Source organism: Centruroides sculpturatus, unplaced genomic scaffold (genome assembly GCF_000671375.1).
Source record: "Centruroides sculpturatus isolate CEXI.00-Female unplaced genomic scaffold, Cexi_2.0 scaffold10, whole genome shotgun sequence".
In the NCBI taxonomy this organism is placed as follows: domain Eukaryota; kingdom Metazoa; phylum Arthropoda; class Arachnida; order Scorpiones; family Buthidae; genus Centruroides; species Centruroides sculpturatus.
The window spans coordinates 1,474,279-1,494,190 of NW_019384396.1; the positions used below are offsets into that span (position 1 = coordinate 1,474,279).

General features: G+C 33.0%; 1 protein-coding gene across 2 annotated transcripts in view; it reads left to right on the forward strand.

Annotated features, from left to right (window-relative positions):
* Positions 1-16,891: 16,891 nt before the first annotated feature.
* Positions 16,892-19,912, forward strand: part of LOC111618434 (MDS1 and EVI1 complex locus protein EVI1-like) — a 50,739-nt gene continuing 47,718 nt past the window's right edge. Inside the window, exon 1 of one of the 2 annotated variants that reach the window (XM_023359981.1) lies at positions 16,892-17,018. In XM_023359981.1, coding sequence (XP_023215749.1) covers positions 16,998-17,018 — 21 coding nt within the window. In that variant the 5' untranslated portion in view covers positions 16,892-16,997. The remainder of the gene's footprint in view (positions 17,019-19,912) is intronic. The other variant, XM_023359976.1, reaches the window with a different exon arrangement.

Consider the following 19,912-nt stretch of genomic DNA (forward strand, 5'->3'; position numbering starts at 1 on the left):
TGATATTTTTTTTTATATAAGGAACAATCGTAATTTTTTAATTCCAAAGATTCAAGAAGTAAGTATCAGTTATATTTTTACATAATGTAGCTGTTACTTGTCTACTGGTTATAATACACTAACATCCCACCATATTTGGGTGTTGACAAGATTAGTGTGAAATATGAATACACTAGTGGAAAATTGAACGTGTTCAACTCGATATCAAAATCAGCGTGGAAAATTTTAATGTCTCCTAAAATTCATTTTCAATCGGAAGCCATTCTAAATGAACGTTATTGTACTGTACATACTACTAACGCGTGAAAAAGTACAGATTTTAATTCCAATTCAATTGTTTAATATTCTGTTGTAATTATTACATTTTATCTTTAAAGAAAAAAAATGTAATAAATAAAATTGACTAAAAATTGATTATATTATATCGAATTTTATAATTAAAAAATTGTTACGAATATATTTATGCTATTTTTTTTATTTTATTAAAAATTTAATTAATACATAGGGTCGGGAATAACTTTAAAAATTATATATCAGTACATTTGGATCTTTAATATGTGCAGTTTTTTTATAGAAATACTCAGAATGAAGGGGGGATTTTTTTGAAGTACAGATTATTTTATGCAGGTCGTAGTTGTAATTTCTGCCACTAGATGACGCTCTAGTGAAATAAAATAACAGAGGTCTATAGATAGATACAGCAACCCATCAAGCCAATGTTTTAACCCATTGTATGGGTTAAAACATTGGCTGCTGGTTCTATAGCTAATTAAAGACAGTGAGACGGAAAGGCAGTTTCTCGATTTTAAAGCTAGCTTGGATTTAAACTAATGTCGAATTAAAGTTTGAAGAACAGATAATGTTTGAAATGAAATTTGATGTCAGATTTCACTTCAAACATTAGGCATACTTCATACTTTCGAATTAAAATTAAGAAACGTAGAAATTTTGTTTATTTATTGGATAATGTTTACGTAACACATTATATTAGAAAACAATAATTACTCTGCTGTTCTTAACTAATGAGGTAATTATACACAAAATGAATTCATTAAACTATTTTTAAAATAACAAAATAAACATGATAAATTCTGAGGACAAAATTTTAAATATTGTTTTGTGTTCCTATAGTACCCTTGGATCCANTTGTAGACAGAGTGAGAAATAAGTAAACAACAATTCAAATCGGTGTGCATGCTCGCCTGCACGGCTCATAAATTCTCGTGCGTGGCAACAATTTGAGCAGTGTGCGGCCGCGCAGCTTAGAGAGAACATTGGTCAGGACGTGTGTTGTGATGAATCAGAATGTTTTTGATACTAGATTAACTTCTAAAGTATAATTTTTTCTTGTTTTTATAATTTTCAATACAGTAGGCCTTCCTATAACACAGTAGATATATTCCGTGTTATATGAATTCCATGTTGTACAAGTCACTTAAATACATGAGCCAATCATGGCCCGGCACATGTGCAGTTTAGGGACTACAGCTGTTTGAAAGGTTTTCTTCCATAAAATTAATCGATTCTAGACTAATTTGACTCAACGTTTCCAAAACACGTATAATTTTTCGGAATAATTTATATAAACTATGCTATAAACAAAAAATTGTAGGATTACTTACCAAGTGTGCACCATTTGATGACGCCATTGCTTAAGCTTGAATTTTCATCACGGAGCAGCTCATCGAAAGGCGGGCGCATGTTTTCTGATAAGTTATTTTTCTGCAAAAAATTTGCTGAACTTTGGAGACATCATTAATAAAAATATAATTTTTATGGCCGTTGAATAATAAATGTTTTTTAGTAGGTCCAGTGCTTGTTTAAACTCAACGGTTTGTGCAATATTCGCTATTGGTCCAGACTGGTTCAATCCTGTAGCAATACGAGTCAGCGATGACGTTTTACCGTGTTATACGAGTCTCTTTTAGCATATATAATAAATACATACTGGAAGTAGAAGTTGAAGAATAAACTACACCAATATAAATCCAGCAAAATTTAATAAAATAAAAACGTTTTTTTTTCAATCGTTTTTCAACGATCATCCTCAGTTACCAAAAATAGATTATTAAATATAGAACATAAAATGCATTCGAAATAAATACAAAAAACAAAAATTAACGGAAAACGCCCTAATGAAAAATTAACAAATAAATCAAATAAATAGTGAAAAATTAATAATTGTAAAAGGACCTCCACGCAGTAGACAATGAGTCTGCGTCTCTATGGTTTATACAACCGGTTTTCATGTGCGCTTTATAGATTTCCAATCTCTCCAGATGTTCAATCGTTTGCCTATTAGTTGTCGTTTTTATAATTGCCACTTGATCCACGTTAATATCTTGCTGCTTTGCGTATGATGCCAACACAGTGTTATCAAGGTTCCTATCGATCATATATTTGTGTTCCTTGAGCCTTTGCTTTAGACCGCGCATCGTCGCACCCACGTAAACTAGCCTGGAATCAAATCGTTGGTCATGTAAAGGCACTGAATATATANTATGAGTAATAGTTACTAATTAGAAAGTGACCAAACTATTTTTAACTGGTGAAATTTTTATTTTTTCATAAAGAAAATTTTATTTTTGAAGTACTGTACTATTGTTTTTTCAATGAATTATTATTAGGTTATTTATTTACATTTCTAAATTATGAGTTTAGTTATTAATATAACAATTCACGAACTTGAACTCTTTATTATAGCAATATATGTAATTACGTTATATAAAAATATAAAATATATGTAAATAACAGATATGCAGTATATATTTATTCAACAAATATATATATTTATATTGAATTTTATAAAATTCAATGTTTGAATATATATGTGTATACAATATACATCTATTATTTATATTTCTTTTTCATGAAATTTTATAAGTCTATATTAAATATTGTCTTAAAATGTTTTTAGAGTTAGATCCACTTTACAAATATACTATAAGTTACATTGTAATCTTATTAATCTTGTAGGCATACAAACAGATGCGACATTTTGATCAACATTTACCAGGTATATAACATTTTCCTATGTTATAGGAAAAGTCTAAATGTACAGTACAGTCGACCCCCTATAACACTGTTGATTTTTTAGTTTTATATGAATTCCATGTTGTACGAGTCACTTAGATTTTACAAATACGTGAGCTGTTCACAGCCCGGCACACGTATTTGTAAAATCTAAGTGACTCGTACAACATGGAATTCATATAAAACTAAAAAATCAACAGTGTTATAGGGGGTCGACTGTACTGTACATTTAGACTTTTCCTATAACATAGGAAAATGTTATATACCTGGTAAATGTTGATCAAAATGTCGCATCTGTTTGTATGCCTACAAGATTAATAAGATTACAATGTAACTTATAGTATATTTGTAAAGTGGATCTAACTCTAAAAACATTTTAAGACAATATTTAATATAGACTTATAAAATTTCATGAAAAAGAAATATAAATAATAGATGTATATTGTATACACATATATATTCAAACATTGAATTTTATAAAATTCAATATAAATATATATATTTGTTGAATAAATATATACTGCATATCTGTTATTTACATATATTTTATATTTTTATATAACGTAATTACATATATTGCTATAATAAAGAGTTCAAGTTCGTGAATTGTTATATTAATAACTAAACTCATAATTTAGAAATGTAAATAAATAACCTAATAATAATTCATTGAAAAAACAATAGTACAGTACTTCAAAAATAAAATTTTCTTTATGAAAAAATAAAAATTTCACCAGTTAAAAATAGTTTGGTCACTTTGTAATTAGTAACTATTACTCATAATAAAAATACTGAAAAATATCACTGATACTAATTTTTAAAGTTATTCCCAGTTTCTGGCTCACTCATCCCTCGAATATGATTCGGCATCATATAAAACGAAGTATTTCGATGAACACATTAGTCATCAAGGCAATAAAGGCTTTAATTATATGGATATTTAATTGTTACTTAATATAATACCCATGGTGACCAAACGATCCGCATGAAGCTCTTCTAAACTCTTGGTGCGGTTCCCGTCTTCTTATACAAATTTTTTTTATAAACTTGGTACATACTAATTACATGTACAATACGTAATATTTGCTGTATATTATGTAGTGTGATGTACTGTACACACGATTTGTAAACATAACTCTCAACTTTTAACCTTCAATAGGCAACCGAAAGCTAAAAGTACGTTCGTGAAGTGTTCTTAGCCGGTCATAAAGTACAACAGTACCAGTAAAGTAACAATGATAACTATAGTATTTAACTATATATATAATATAAAGTGTTCTAATAGAGGATGAGGCTTTCGCATATTTCTACTAGGGGATAAATGATTCCTATTGTGACGAAATTTAGCCAATCCTGTAGCTTAATATAATTTAGAAAATTTTGGTTCTATTTTTTAGTAATGAAATACTTAGTAATAACAATATATTATAAAATACAAATATTCACAAGGAAACATTATTTAATTTTAGTGACATTTGAGTGTTTTAAACAGAAGACATCCGAACTAATCGCAAACAATTAAGGATGCACTACGTGTCAGAGATTTAATTTCAAAACACGAAATTATACAGTATGTCGACGTTTAAAGTCCGACGTTTTACCTTTAGACATCAATATAATTAATTATGCCAAACCATTGACCTTTTTATTGCCTATTTGAGGATTTCTTCATCGATCATCACAACAACAATTTATGTATGCAAATAACAGCTTTCTATGATTTCAGACTTTGGAATTGTCAATATTGTTCAAAAATACGTCATATTTATATCATTTTGAAGTTATAATGAAATTTAATTATTTTATTCTTTTTAATAAATAATTAGTTTTATATTAATACGTAAGCGCCTTGTTTCTCAATTCTTTTTATTTCTCTTTCCAATGTCTTTAATTCTAACTTTTTCTCCCTGACATAAATTCAGTTCTTTAGATTTTTAATAAATCAGTTCAAAAATAAAATTAAAAAACTTATCCTTATTTAACGAGGTATGCATGAAAAAAACCGCACAAATATTAAGATAGGTGTGGCATTTCTCATTACATTAAATACTCGATATATATTTACCTTTGCAGTTATTTTCTCAATATTGCGTGATAAAGAATCGTATAATGTATAACTTGTACACAATAAATATACTTTTTTTTAGTTTCAAGTATAATTTTATCCTGTTCTGTTTTTTTGAAACTTGATATCTAGTAATTATATTTTAGTTTTAAATCTTAATATTATGATATTTTTTTCATATAATATATTAATATAAATAGCTATTACAATATAAATGTATCAAAAGTTAAATTACATTTATTATTAATATTTAAAAAATAAAAATTTTATATAATACCAATTATAATAAAATATTTATTCTTTTTCTTTTGTAAATTAAGCATGAATTTCATGAACTGTATTCAACATATAGACATTAAAACATCAGTAAATTGATGTTCTTATGTTGATGTATTGAGAAATGTCGACGTTTGAAAAAAGACGTATCGCTTTTTAAAGAAATTTTGGCATTTTTAAAAAAAAAATATTGTCGCAGATCGTCACCGGTTGAGAAAAATCATTCTTATTATAATAAACTGTTTTTATAATAGATTCTATGTAAACAATAAGACGAATTTAAATTTTGAATTGTTGTTTAAAAGTCTTATCATTTATAAGTGATATAGGAATAATTGAAAAATTCATATTCTTCAAACTCGTTTATTTTTAGACATTTTCCTTTCTTTTTCTTCTTCTTCTTTCTCTTATTTATAATGCTTCGCCTTAATAGCAGATTATTTCTTGGTAAAAAAATTCAATACAGGTGAATAATCCGTTTCAAATGAAACGACTATGCTACAGTTGTATTATAGCCACTTTTCCAGACAACAGGATCATCGTCATCATAACTATTAAGTTTTTGTTGGAAATATTTACACTCATTTTACATCATTATAGTGTTGTTGTATACTATATACAGTATTGAACCAGTCAAATCAAATAATGCGCCAGTGTATCTTCTCAAGGATAAAAATATAGAGAATTTAATTAATGATTCCTTCATAAATGGGAACAGGAATGGAATTCCCGTTATTTGTTAGGTAGACACGAACATTTGCTATTCGAAATACCATATTTCTAAACACATAGTCCCTATATTAAATTAGAAATTAAATCACAAGGTCAGGCAGGTTTTTTGTAAATAAGTTCTAATGTCTTTTTTTTTGCAAAATTAAAGTAGGCCAAACTTTATATAATAATATATTTCACTGTGTTTCAATAACACCGTGAAATGAAACATAAACGTTTACAAAATTCCGACTACTTGCAAACCTTTCAGTTTATCATAAAGGGAAATTTTTTGATGCTAATTTGCGAAAACTTGTTAGAATATGTCTTGTTAACGTTTATTTTAAGATTCCCTTAATTATGAACCGAAAGATTTGAAAGCACACGGAATTTTGTAAACGCTTGTCACATAACACTTCGCTGGAAACATCGCTATGTACAGTACCTTACTTATACGACTGGCCTCATTATTACTTAATGTTTACTGTGCCAGTTTACCGATTTGGCATATGTATAAAATCTGCATATGGAACGTGAGGCTATCAAAGATTAGCCTCAGGATTAACACGCGTGGTCGGAAAAATATTAAAATTGCAATTTGAAAGTTATCTCGATCTATTCGATATACTCGATTGAAATTTTTAATTTCGTGTTAAAGTTTCACATTTAAGAGGAATAATCTTAGCCTCAAAAACATCTTAATTAACACATAATCATGTGGCATTTCTCCACTAAATGTCACATGATTATGTGGAGAAGTAACTGGTACAGTAAAAAGCTCTCTTTTAAATGGAAAAGGATATACGAAGCATGCTCGTGAAATGGCGTTGCATTACTTGGCACCTTCCATCTCATTTACACTTTTCTTCGTACAGTTTATATCGATACAATTCGTGCAATAAGTAAATAAAAACATCTTACCATCTTTGACATTTTCTTTCATATTATCAAAGAAAATGTGGCTGTTTGAAAAACTATTCTTTAATCTACTCGTAGTTCAAGGGTTTCCGAGTTTTAGAGTAACAAATTCCGACCAATGTGAAAAAACAAAACTTGAATAAAAATTATGAAGAAAAGAAAACCTAAAAACAAACTTAAATACATTTTTTCTTCCTTTGATGATTATTATGATGGTGGTCGGCAGGATGGTCGAGGCGACTTAGCTTCGGTTCGCCACTCTGGGAGGACCATGTTCGAATCTGGACTACTACAGCCTGAATTTTCTATAAATGTTCAGTGCTGAGTGATTTCCTCACAAAATATAAATACAAACAATGGTGATGAGACAGAATGACGACCGAAGCGGTTATTGGATGTTTTTAACTTTTCCGACAATTACATATAACAGAAGAAAAATATGACAATAAATGAGCCCCCAAGATTTTTATATTTTTGGATTCGTGGGACGTTGAAACGTTGAGAAATGGAAAAAAAAAATCGGGGGTAATTTCTATATGTATAGATATTAGTGTATGATTTTGTTCATCCTCTTTGAAGCTTAATAAGGCCTGTGCTTTTTGTCGAAAATTTTTGAAAAAAGATTTGTGTATTAGGGGAATTGATTAATGCTATTAAATTTTAGTGATTAAAGGTAGAAAGGTGAGAGATAAAGGGGGTCGTATATAATTTTACTACCGATAATAATTTTTTCTTCGTATTTCTGTGCTAGATGTGGAACATGGGCGATTTTTCATTCCGCTATCGGCGGGACTGAAAAAGATTGTCGTTTTCTCGTACTAATTATAGAAATCAATTGGGTGAGCCAGCAAATTTTCTGTAAATTGTCTGCCGTGGCACTAGATCTATCGAAATCAATAAATACTGTTATTATAAATGCTTAAATAGAAATTAGTATTTAATTGCCTGAAGGTAGCTATTGATTTTCATAAATACACAAAAATATAATCAATATTAATTTTTACACGCAACAGAACATTAATTTTTAAACTTTCAATAAATAAATTAAAAAATGTTAATTAATTAATTTATTTATTAAAAGTTATTCTCTATGAATGACAATAAATGGATTACTTAACGATTATAGAAATTGCATTCAAACGAATTCCAATTTTATTTTCTACTATATTTCTAGAAAACACTCATTATTATGAAATTTTTACTATATTATTTCATAGCTATTGGCCTGTAATGGCTAAAATCTGTAAAAAATGTTTGAAAATGAAATTATTATGTAAAAAAAATCTAGTAACGAGTTACGTAATTTTCCCGGCTGTTACAAAGTTTTATTTAAAAAAATAACTTTTATATTATTAATCATAAATACAGTAAATAAAATTGTGTAGCGCCATCTGTTATGAGATTTTGTTATAAAAATTCGTATATTTTTAATTATTATAAAATGGCAAAAGACTTAATTTTGAGAGTGGAGATGAGTTTTATTAAAAAAAAAAAAAAAACTGTAAATGCTAACAAGTAAAGTCTTCATTAAGTCCGACCCACGCGAGATGTGTCACGTGACTACCATCTCTTGACCTTTCATCACCAAAATTTAATAGATTTAATAGAATCAAAGCCATAAGTTATTGTGCCAAATTTCGGGTGCGTTCCGCGTAACTCCGAGCGCGTGGCATCCGTTTAAAAACCCTTGCTGAACGCATTTCTGTATTCCAGCCAGAGTGCAATTGATGGCAAAAACGGCTACTTGTAGTAGTAGTGTATTGTGGAAAGCAACATGGCGTCCTCCATGGCTCAGGTAGTTTTGTTTCAGTACCATTATGTGGTTTTATGAATGAAAATTTAGAAATTCTGAAAGCGCACGGTAATGTGTCATCTCGAACTTTTTTCGATGCTACTTTGAGTGTTATAATTTGGTGACTTCTGCAGCTATCAAAGTTGATCATCCGTTATAAAAACTGGAGCGGCCATTAACCACTGGGTTCGCGTAAACCAACTTTTCCTCCCCTATCCCCAGCGATACACATACTACAGTTTGAGAACCAATGAGCTACGTAAACTAAACACAGGAAATAGAATTAATAGTAAACAATTATTCGTTTATATTCTTTCATTTTTATTTTCTCGGCTCTGTTATATATAACAGAAGGAAAGTATGTGATCGGTCAAAAAAATAAAACCCCGTGATTTTTTGCATTTTTTGACTCGGGACTTTGATACGTCGAGAAATGCACACAAAAAAATTGGGGGGTTTCTGTATGTATGGATGTTAGTGTGTGGGGGACACGATTTTGTTCACTCTCTTCGAAGCTTAAGCCCTGTGTTTTTTGTCGAAAATTTCTGAAATTTTTCAGTGAAGTTTAGGTGTATTAGGTGGACTGATGCTATTAAATTTTAGTAATTAAAGGTCAAGGGGTGGGGAATAAAGGGGGTCGCGTGTATCTCTAGTAGGGTCGATTTTACTCGTTATTAGCATTTACAATTTTTTTGTAAAACACATTCCTACCATCAAAATTAATCTTTTTGTCATTTTATGATAGTTAAAAATATAAAAATATTTTAAAAATAAAATATCATAATAGATGACGCCACACACGCAGTTTTAAATGTAACCGGGAAAGTTAAGCAACTCGTTGCTGGATATTTTTCTTTTTCAACTCAATTTTCATTATATTTCACTATTTTATGTCTGATATCAGTAGAATACCATATCTCAGACAACATATATTTTACTAATTTTGTATAAAAATTAAAAATTTATGAAGCAATCAATTAACACTTAATTAACATTATACAAATTTACCAATTGCCATATCCTAATAAAGTCCATTGGATGCGTCGTTTCATATTTTAGAGAAGCCTCAAATTAAAATGGTATGGCAGAGCGGGTTCGACAAAAACAAATTTTTTATTTATAAAGCCACGTGATTCTGTTTTAGCTACAGCATTAAAAAATTGGAAGTGAACAACGTGATTTCATCCACTTAAAAGTTTTCAATATCAAATTTTTATCGAAAGAAAGGTAAGTAAATAACATGCGAAAGTGTTTTAAAAAAACTGTGTCAAATTAATTATTAATAAATGACGAGTTAAAAATTGAAAAAAAAAAGAAAAAAAGCTAAATCGTGACAAATCTATTATGACGCACAAAGACAGAAAATTTTTAATAATTCAAACCGAAATTCCTGTTTATCGGAGAAAATTGTAACTTGGAACAATGGTATTTTAATTAGCGTCGTTGACTTTTGTTATAGGGCTGCAATTTGAAAAAACTGTAGACCTGTAATTCCCACTGTCGTCCGTCCGTTCGTCTGTCTTTCTGTCCGTCTTTCCTTAATCTCGAGAACGGAGTTGCATAGATGAATCTCGAGACCATATATAGATAGCTTAGAGACAGGAGTCCCCAATAAACTATATGCGAACTTCCGATAAAAACCGGAAGTCACGTTATTTTAATTCAAAACTTTGGTTGGTTCTTGATACAGTATTTATGCATATAGTGAACTCTTGATGTGTCATTTGAGCTGCATCCGTGATAGAATAAAGTCTCGTTATATCGCCAGTGACATAATTAACGTATTTCTCCCATAAATATTTAATAAAGAACCTTTCAATATCCGTGAATTATTAAATGTATGATTTTGCGTTGCAAAACGACATTGTTTTCATCAAATTACATGATTTTTAAATAAATTTGTAGAGACTTCATTCATATATATAATTATTTCTATAGGATTTTTTTGGATTAACCCCACACTGGAGTTTTTGCCATATTTCAAAGGTGGCATTAAATTGAAGTTTGGCTGGATGGAAATTTGTATTGGGAGAGTATCGAACAGAAATGTGTAATAATCTGTTTCAGTTTCCGAAATGTATGGTATTTTTCGTGTCGGAGTATTCGGCTTCTTAATGACAGTCGCGGGTTCCGTTTCTAGAGATAAATACAGTACTGAATTTCGGTTTTTCTTTATTTGAATAAAGGAGTTATATACGGTATAAACTAAGTACTAACTTTCGATTAATTAACGATTCGATTGCTACATAAAATACACTATATAAAAGTTAATATTTCACGTAGCTTTAGACGCGAATTGTATTTTTGAGAGAAAAGAAGTGGTAAAAGCAGCAGCTACAAATACAGCACAGAGCGATAAAATTTACTTTTCTTCGACTGGTTTCTTATTTAAAAACATCTGCGATTTGATGAAGATTTAAACAAATAACCATGCGATTATATTCAATACGTTTTGGTATAAGCGAGAACGAATAAGCGATAAATTCTCGTCGCGTCGTGAGCGCTTGTGACAAATTAAGAGCGATTATCGCAATTTTTTTCTCTCTTCTTGTAAATCGCTAACTATATGAAAACACCTTTAGTTCTTAATTAGAAGATAGAATTATTTTATGGCTTTACTTAAAGTAAGGATGTTTATTTTTAATCTAAAATTTTCTTTTATTGTCCATTGCAATAGTCATAAACTGTCTTCGCGGGGACAATAAAATGGCATCGATCAGTGTTCGATTTAGCGACACGCAAATGCTAAATTCATATATTTATAGATCAATTAGAGGTATTTTGCTGCAAACATATTTATCACAATGCCATTAATATTACGACAAATAGTAAAAATTTACTAAAATGTTTTTTTAGTTTATAATATTGTGAAATAAAAATTTCGATTGTTAGATTTATAAGCCAAATTTTTAAAATTTACGCCAAATATTCCCCTTGTTATTAAATTGAGTTAAATAAGTAGGACTTACATTAACATTTATTGGAAACTTTATATAAAGAACATAAATATAAAATTGTTTGTTTTTTATTTTTAAAAAATATCAATAAGAATAATAAAAGGTGAATGTTTTTCTTAATTTATAAAAAGTATATATACTGTTTATTGTTTGAATTTTGGGAAAATAAATTAAATTTTTTAATGAAATAATTGAAATTTGTCTCACAAGATGGCAGCACGTGCCAAGTAGGGTGTAACCGAAAAGTGGAATTTTGTTCGTCCATCCGCATTTCTTTCGTAAAAATTGAAATCTTATTAAAATCGAATGAAATCTAATGCATATGTAAATATATTAATATTTTTATTCTATTTTATTATACAATACAAACATTTCTCGTGTCAAAAGGAATCAAATTTAAGTCAAATTAGTCGATAGAAGTTTCCTTTCAGTGCAGATGGACCTTATTTTATTACACAGTTATTTATATATTAAAAAAAAAGTTATATTCTAATACAAAAATTGACTTTGTAAAATCATCGTTGTTTTTTTATTCGAAGTTGGTTAAATGACACTTTAGAAATCGGCACTTAAAAAAACATAAAAAAAAAAAAAAAGAGAATTGAGAACATCCACGAAATGTATTCGCGGCTCACTTCAATCCACTTTTGCTGGAAACACGCAAATTGAAATCACGCCGCCATCGATGCCAGTCACGTGAGAGATGATTGACAAGCGGCCCCGCGTGCTTGACGTAAAGAACACCAGTGGCGTCCTTCGACGTCACGAACCGAACTCTTCGCTATTGGTCGTTACCGGAAACTCCTCTACATTAACGACGTCCTCCGTCCAGTAAAAAGGAAAGTCGAACAATTTATGCAAATACTTTAAAAGTCTCTGGCTGCATTTCCGGATGGCGTAGGTCCCGAAAGAGTAAAGAAAACCCTAAAAATTCCTGGTGTTTGCACTGTTTGAGTGACATCTAACATCCCGGTTACTAAGCCATCGGTAACTCGATCTGGAAATCAGTTTTTAGACGTCTGCCAACCGATACAGTATATTTTAAACGCTCCGCACACAAACGGCTGTAGTACAAGTGTTTCTCAACCGGTGGTTCGCGAACCGCCGCTTGATTAATAAATATATTCTGTGGCGAAATAAGCGAGATCGGAAGTTATTGTGTAATTGCATCCTTTGAGAGTGTAGAAACACGGTCGAGTATATGTTTTTTTTTAAATCCCAAAAGCTCACTTGTGGATGAACGTTTTTCAAGCTGGGATTTGCAGTTTAAAAGAGGGAGCGGTCGATGATCTGGGAGAATCTTAATAGCAGTTTCGTCTTTTGAATAATAGCATTTTGACGTTTTTGGTACAATCCAATAAATTTTGTTAACGGAGTGGAGATTTCCACCTGTAGGGGAGAGCCGCTTCACGTGACTGCGTGACGTAATTTTCACTATAGCGGTTTCGGTAGTCATGGTAACTTTATGTCAACACAAGAACGAATCTCCAGACTTTCTTGCTGCGGAATTTTAAAATTGTTGGGAAAACACAAACAAAAAGAAAAGGAAAAGAATAAGTTGTTGAAACCGTCGCTATACAGATGCAGACGGTTGTTTACGCCAATCAAAACGATGGTTTCTTAAACGCGGAGGAGAAAAAATGGAGAAGGCAGGACGGAGGCCACACCTCGACTTAATGTCCTTTAATGGGTGTCCGGTTATTGATGGACGACGTAGTGTTTAATTCTTTGGGAGATCGGCGATAGAGAACACGCGAGCGGAAAGTGTGCAGAAGAGAAATAAAGGGGTGCCGGCGCCTGGCGGGGAGGCATTAAAGGCAAAAAAGTGTGTCGTTTTTACTTGTGGCGGTCGGGATGTCAAGGAGTCAACACCATCCGAATGGATGACATGGAATCGCTTGTAGCAGGAAATTATTGATATACCAGATTCACTTAGGAGTGCTCGGTCGAGGCAATTTCGCCGCACGGCCTCGTCGGGGGTCGACCCCTAGCGGCGAGCGTAGGAAACATCCCACAGTGTGATTCTAATGGAAATGTTGTGTTTCCTACGCAGGGATGGTGACTGTCACGTGACGGCCGAGTGATGCATCACTCGTAGCGTCACGACCGCGAGCCGTAACAAAGAGGTATGGAGAAAACGTGTTAAATTTACCTCTCTATCATCGAAGGCTTTCTACTTGTCAACTTCGACTTTCCGACCGTTTTCGGTCTGGCCGCGCGCGCTCTACCTCTCTGCGACGGTTCGGAGGTGTGGAGCGCGGTAGTGGGTCCCAATTAGCTATCCAGATGGGCAGATACGGCCTGGTAATCGGATCGCGTCGGTGTTCGGCGTGTTATACCTTTCCCACGACATCTAGCGTTTAGGCCGGAAACGGACCAGGTAAACACGTCGGGTCGTCCGAGGGTCAGACGGGTCGCGACCCTTTATGGGGGTGGGGAATCGTTTACATTAGGCGTGACACGTTGCCTGTGATGTGCCGGCGTTGCTTGATGGGGCACAACGTACACATTGGCACGGCTAAGTGTGGGGACAAGACGAACTCTGACCCCGCGGGGTCAGGAATAGAGGTTTCTCCACCCGATTACAGAACTCATTCTGTCATTGGTGGATGTTAAATGCCGGTTCGAACCGAAACGCTCGCTTCGCAGTTAGACGAATCGTATCGAAAATCAATTAGGCACTCGGCTTGGCTTCTTTTTCTTAAAGACCCGTTAACGTTTATCGATAAATCGTCGCTTTTCGAGCAAAAACGGAAGCGCTAAGAACGACTTCCGGTCCGCAATCGTTGCTTTTAATCTTAACGTCTCCCTTATCCAAGTTGCGAATTTTCCTGGCCGCTCGAACCACTGGCGATGCGACGCGACCCGCGACGCGTCGAACGGATAGAACGTTGGAAAAAAACCGTTGGAAGAAGGGCTGCCCCGGGTTAATGATAATCTGGCAATGGAAAGTTAATTACAAGCACCTAAACGTTGTTGGTCGGCTAAGGTCGCCGTGTTAGGATTAATCAAGCCAACCGGTCAGACGGAACGTTGAAAAGCCACGTGCCTCTCGTCACGTGATGGTCGGTGTCTGTAGCCGTAATTTCCGGCCAAAGCCCGTCTAGTAACTTCCTCCCGGCAGTTTGAGGTCTGGCCGACAGAGGGTTCTGCCTTAGCGGCAGCGGAGCCCAAACGAGTGTCGGAGGGAAGAAAGTAATGGACTGTGTCCACACAAAGTCTTTCCGAGCAACGGCGGGTTACGGTAATATTGAAACGAATTAGAAAGTTGTCGGCCACAGATGTTTCTGGCAATGGAAGAGAATCGCCGCTCGAGATGACCGTCAATCAATGACTCCGCGTTGTCGGTCCCCAGATTACGACCGACACGCGAGTTCGTGTAGCGCTTTAATTACCTTATCGGACTTTTATCAATGGTTTGACCGCTCGCTGGTCATCTAGAACAATGGGGGCAAATGCGAGCCCGCTTTTAGCGACGACGACACGCAAACTGCTAATGGTGGCCTTCGTGGTCTGCCTATCTTTATCAAATCGCTGACGTATATCTAATGCTGACGTTTATAGCAAAATAAAGCAAAACTTTCTTTACGTGTGCGACGCCCGAGCTGCAAATGGAGCAATATGAAGGGAGGGGAATTCGCCACTCGTAAAAACGAAGGATGGAATACTCTGCTAATCGAAATTTCTGACATCAAAGTAACGACGCAATGCCGTTTTTAAATAATCGTCGCTATAAAGAAGTACTCGCAACGGTTGTATCGGGATCGTGGCGTCGAGTTGCACGCTTTAATTGAGTCGTCGCGAAGACAGGGACGATGACGGTCTGGCGATGGAGTAGATATAGAAGATCATTGTTCGCTTTTTTTTGCTGCACAAAGCCATCCAATGTGGACCGACCCTCCACACAGGCCCTTTGTCTGTAACAGTGACAGAGTTTAGCGGGGAGATAATATTACATCCAGATAAACCACCTCTTAACCATTCTTGCCGTAAACCACACAACAATCTTTTATTTCTGGTCTTTCGAGAGCGTCTTGCCATACGAATCCACTCTTCTCCAGCAACAAAACTATTCTCTCTCGGAGATTTTCGTCTGTCCGTTTGTCGACATTTATCCCAAATTGTCATCGGTTCATGATAGGCAATAAATTACAGTTATTGCTTATCGAGATCTCCGGATGATAAACTGTGCATCTGCCACGCGCTTATATTAATTATTAAAGATAGACGGAAGATTTACGGAATCTTACAAGAGATATCAATTAATTGCTGTTAACTTAAAATTTTAAGTTATTACAACTATTTTCGATCTCGTAGTTCAACAAGAAATTGTTGATTTCCATGATGAGTTCCAGTTGAATAAGCTATAAAATAAGCAGAAATGTGTGTGAAGAATCGCAATTCTTCTAGCCTATTGTAAAAAATGTCAAAGTTTATCCGGATTTCCAGTCCAAAATTAATAATATAATGACTCAAACGAGAAATCTAATTTTAGGTTTTCGAACAGATCCGGGTTCGGTAGTAGATATATACAAAACGTTTAATTTCAGACAGAAATCCTTTCATGTGTGAATGTATGTGTAAGCTGCAATGACAAAGTGTACTGTCAGGCGATGTGACATCATCACGTGTACTGATGTCGCCAAGATAGGACACAATGTCGCCATCTCCGTCCCAGTCCCGCACTTTAAGTGGTCTTATAAACTAATATCATTATGTATGGCAATCTAGTCAGTTTATAGCGCCGTGTTACCTACTTGTGTGTTGCATCGGGTTTCTTTATCTAAAGATAGCAAAATCAAGTGATGTTTCTCGGAAACCGATTCATACTGTGCTTCATTGTAATCGATATACAAAACCACAATTATATCTTCCGTTTGAATAACGGCAAATTTTTAACAGAAGCACAAAGTCGATGGGGTTCCGCGCCAACCGGAATCCCAAACGTGGATCCGCATCCGGAACAGTTCATCAGTCTCGCAGTAGCTTGTTTCTCTTCGCGTTACGCTTCCGTTTCGAACACCTTTAGGAAAGCACCGAGCTCGATTATTCTCGTTAAGAATTCTTTGCCGCGGTCTTTATAACGCGAAACACAATACGCATGCGCTATTAGGTGGTTTTTTTCCCCCTCACGTGTACCACCTCTCCAGCGAACAGGTTTGGCCGAACGGACCCTAAAATCATATCAGAAATGTAGAGAAAGAATTCGAGTCGAAAGAAAATATGACGCGAATATGCAAAATTGATGTCGATGCAATGCGTGAAGGTAAGTCTTTCCCCCCTTAAAGTATGTTTAAGTCGATTCCTTCGGTGGAAAGCTACCTGGCGCTCCGTGAAGGCCGTATGCTGCCAAGCATTCCTACCACTTTTACAACTGCTACTCTATTAAATTCGATTATTAAAGTATTAATTCCCGAATTATCGCTATAATTACGGCATAGAATATGATCCTTAAACACGTGATCGCATTTGATAACGGATGATAAGAGATAGACAGTTAAAACATGCGTTATTAATGTAATGCATTTAACATTGACACTCGGACATCGTTCTATGCAAATTTGAGTATGGAGCATCGTTCTTACGAATGAAATTCACTCGACTGTTGCAGAAGTGTAAGAATAAATGTCAAAATTGAGTCTTTTCTAATATTTTGCCATTTATCCTTTTCAATTTTGTGAAAGTCCAGTAGAGGAAGAGAATTTAAAGAAAAAGCAATTTGAGATTTCTGCAATTTACTTCTTTAAATTTCTATAAATTTATTCTTAAAAGGAGAAATTAGTAATAGAAATAATTGTGTTCAACAGTTGGTATATAGAAGAATATTTTCTTAGTACAATCCTTTATGGACGTGTCTAAAAAAAAAACAGTAGAAAGGATTAAAATATCAAAAAAATTCTTATAAAATAACATATTTTGATATGAAAATATTCAGTTTTTCGCAGTTTATCCAGGAAAAGTGCGGACAATAAATATTACGTAAACATTTGCCAGTGTCCTACTTTAATAATGTCAACATGGCTGTAAAACGTGGACGCCTAATGGAAATATCTAGAGAAATAAATGAATAGAAATGTGTATAAATGCCGTTTTTAAATGAAATCTAAAAATATCTTTACTAAAGAATATTACGATTGAAAGAAACTGTTTTTCTCTTATTTCTAAATGGAAACTATTGTTAATAATCGCTCATTATAACACAAGAGACTTTTGATTGTCTGTAAATTGTCTCCACGCAAAATACGTTCTTTAAACAGACAGAAAAGTTTTATTTTTATTTTATTTCTTTTTTAAAATAAATTTCTAGACTTAATTTCAATTTTTAGTTATTTAAATCAACCAATAAAAATACTTTTATTAAATAAAAAAAATTATCATTAAATTAAAACAAAAATAAAACAATATATTAAAAAAACACTCTTTTAGCTAGATAAATAGAGCAAAGGATTAATTTTTTTTTAAGTATTTTAAATTAAAAAGTACCGCTTCCTTGTCATAAAATTGTCATTATTAAATTTAATTAAAGGTGTACTGTAGTACATCTCAATTATTTGTAACAATAAATCACTCATCTGCCAACTCACTCCACAGACATTCGATTTTAATAAGATTCATTAGAAGATAGAAGTTCTACATTCATTACAGGCCATAAGAAAAAATCTTTCAAAAATATATTCCTGCTCATTTTTATTTAATATATTTTTTTTTTTTTTAGAATTATTCTAAAAATTCTTACAGAAGTTTTAATTGACGGTAGAGACTCGTAATTATCCACTTGCGACTGCTCGAATCTGATACGAGTACGTGTCAACTTATGATAATATACGAGGTATAAATGTTAAAATTAATGATTATTTTGACAAAAAGAAAGGTTCGATTCGCTTTAAGGCGTGGTCTTTTTTGAATTTTTATTAAATTGACAGCTCGGTTTTGCCTAATTTTCGAATTCCGTACATCGCTTAAATTCATGTAAATAGTTCTGTGTTGTATGTTATATCAGTTATATCATATAAATTCGTGTACATTCTCTTATATTTAGCTTAAATTTATATAAATACGTGAATTTATTTTTGCTGTAAAGTATGCTTATTTTCTCGCTAATTTAAATTAGTATGTTTCTACATAAATTTGCATACTTTCTCGAAGATTTAACGTAGATAATTATCTACAAATATCTTAAATAAACCTTAAAGTTTATATTTTGGCACGTTAAATCGCACATTAAATTGTTAGAGAAGGCTTTTTATAATTGCATGCATTGTGTGATAGAGGAGGAGGCTTCGACAGTATTTATTCTTGTTTTAATTCTAAAAATAGTAAAATGGAAAATAATAAGGTTTATCATTAATGACTTTACTCTATTTTTAATTTGTACTTGAAGTAAATTGTATGCTTAAAGTCGTCAAAGGCCAACTTTCATCCTTTCTGCAAAGAGTATTAATAGAAGTAGAGAGACCGGGAAGTAAGTTTGTCGGTCTGTCGACCGATCTTAACAGAAACGCGAAAGATTCGAAACTAAAGTAGTTCAATCGATTATTTTTTTTTTTTTGAAAGCTTTACTTTTACGCCGAGTCAATATCGTAATTGTTCTATCGACGAACGTCGAGTAACAGTCCTTCTCTCGCAACTACTCGAAAATGAATTGTTTAAACGAATGCCATTCTTGTGAGTGACCGTTTATCCATACCATTTTTCATTTGTTTGTTTTTTTTTTTTCTTTTTTTTACTTTTGTAATTTCATTATTACTAACGGATAGACAGCCGAACTTTCAAAAAATTTTGTAGGCCCGTTTCTTAGTCGACCCCCATATAATACTGTTGATTTTTCCGTTTTATATGAATTCCATGTTGTACGAGTCACTTAGATTTTACAAATACGTGAGCCGTTCACAGCCCGGCACACATATTTGTAAAATCTAAGTGACTCGTACAACATGGAATTCATATAAAACGGAAAAATCAACAGTGTTATAGGGGGGTCGACTGTAATACGATAGACTTTCGATGTAGTGAACTCTTAAAGACCTAAGTAAATCATTTAGTAGATACATAAAGGAGGAGGGGGACCAGAAAAATCGTTCGCTAAATAGGGTGTTTACTATATCGAGAATCCACTGAATGATACACATATTTTGCTAATTATTCTCTATGTCGGTAGTA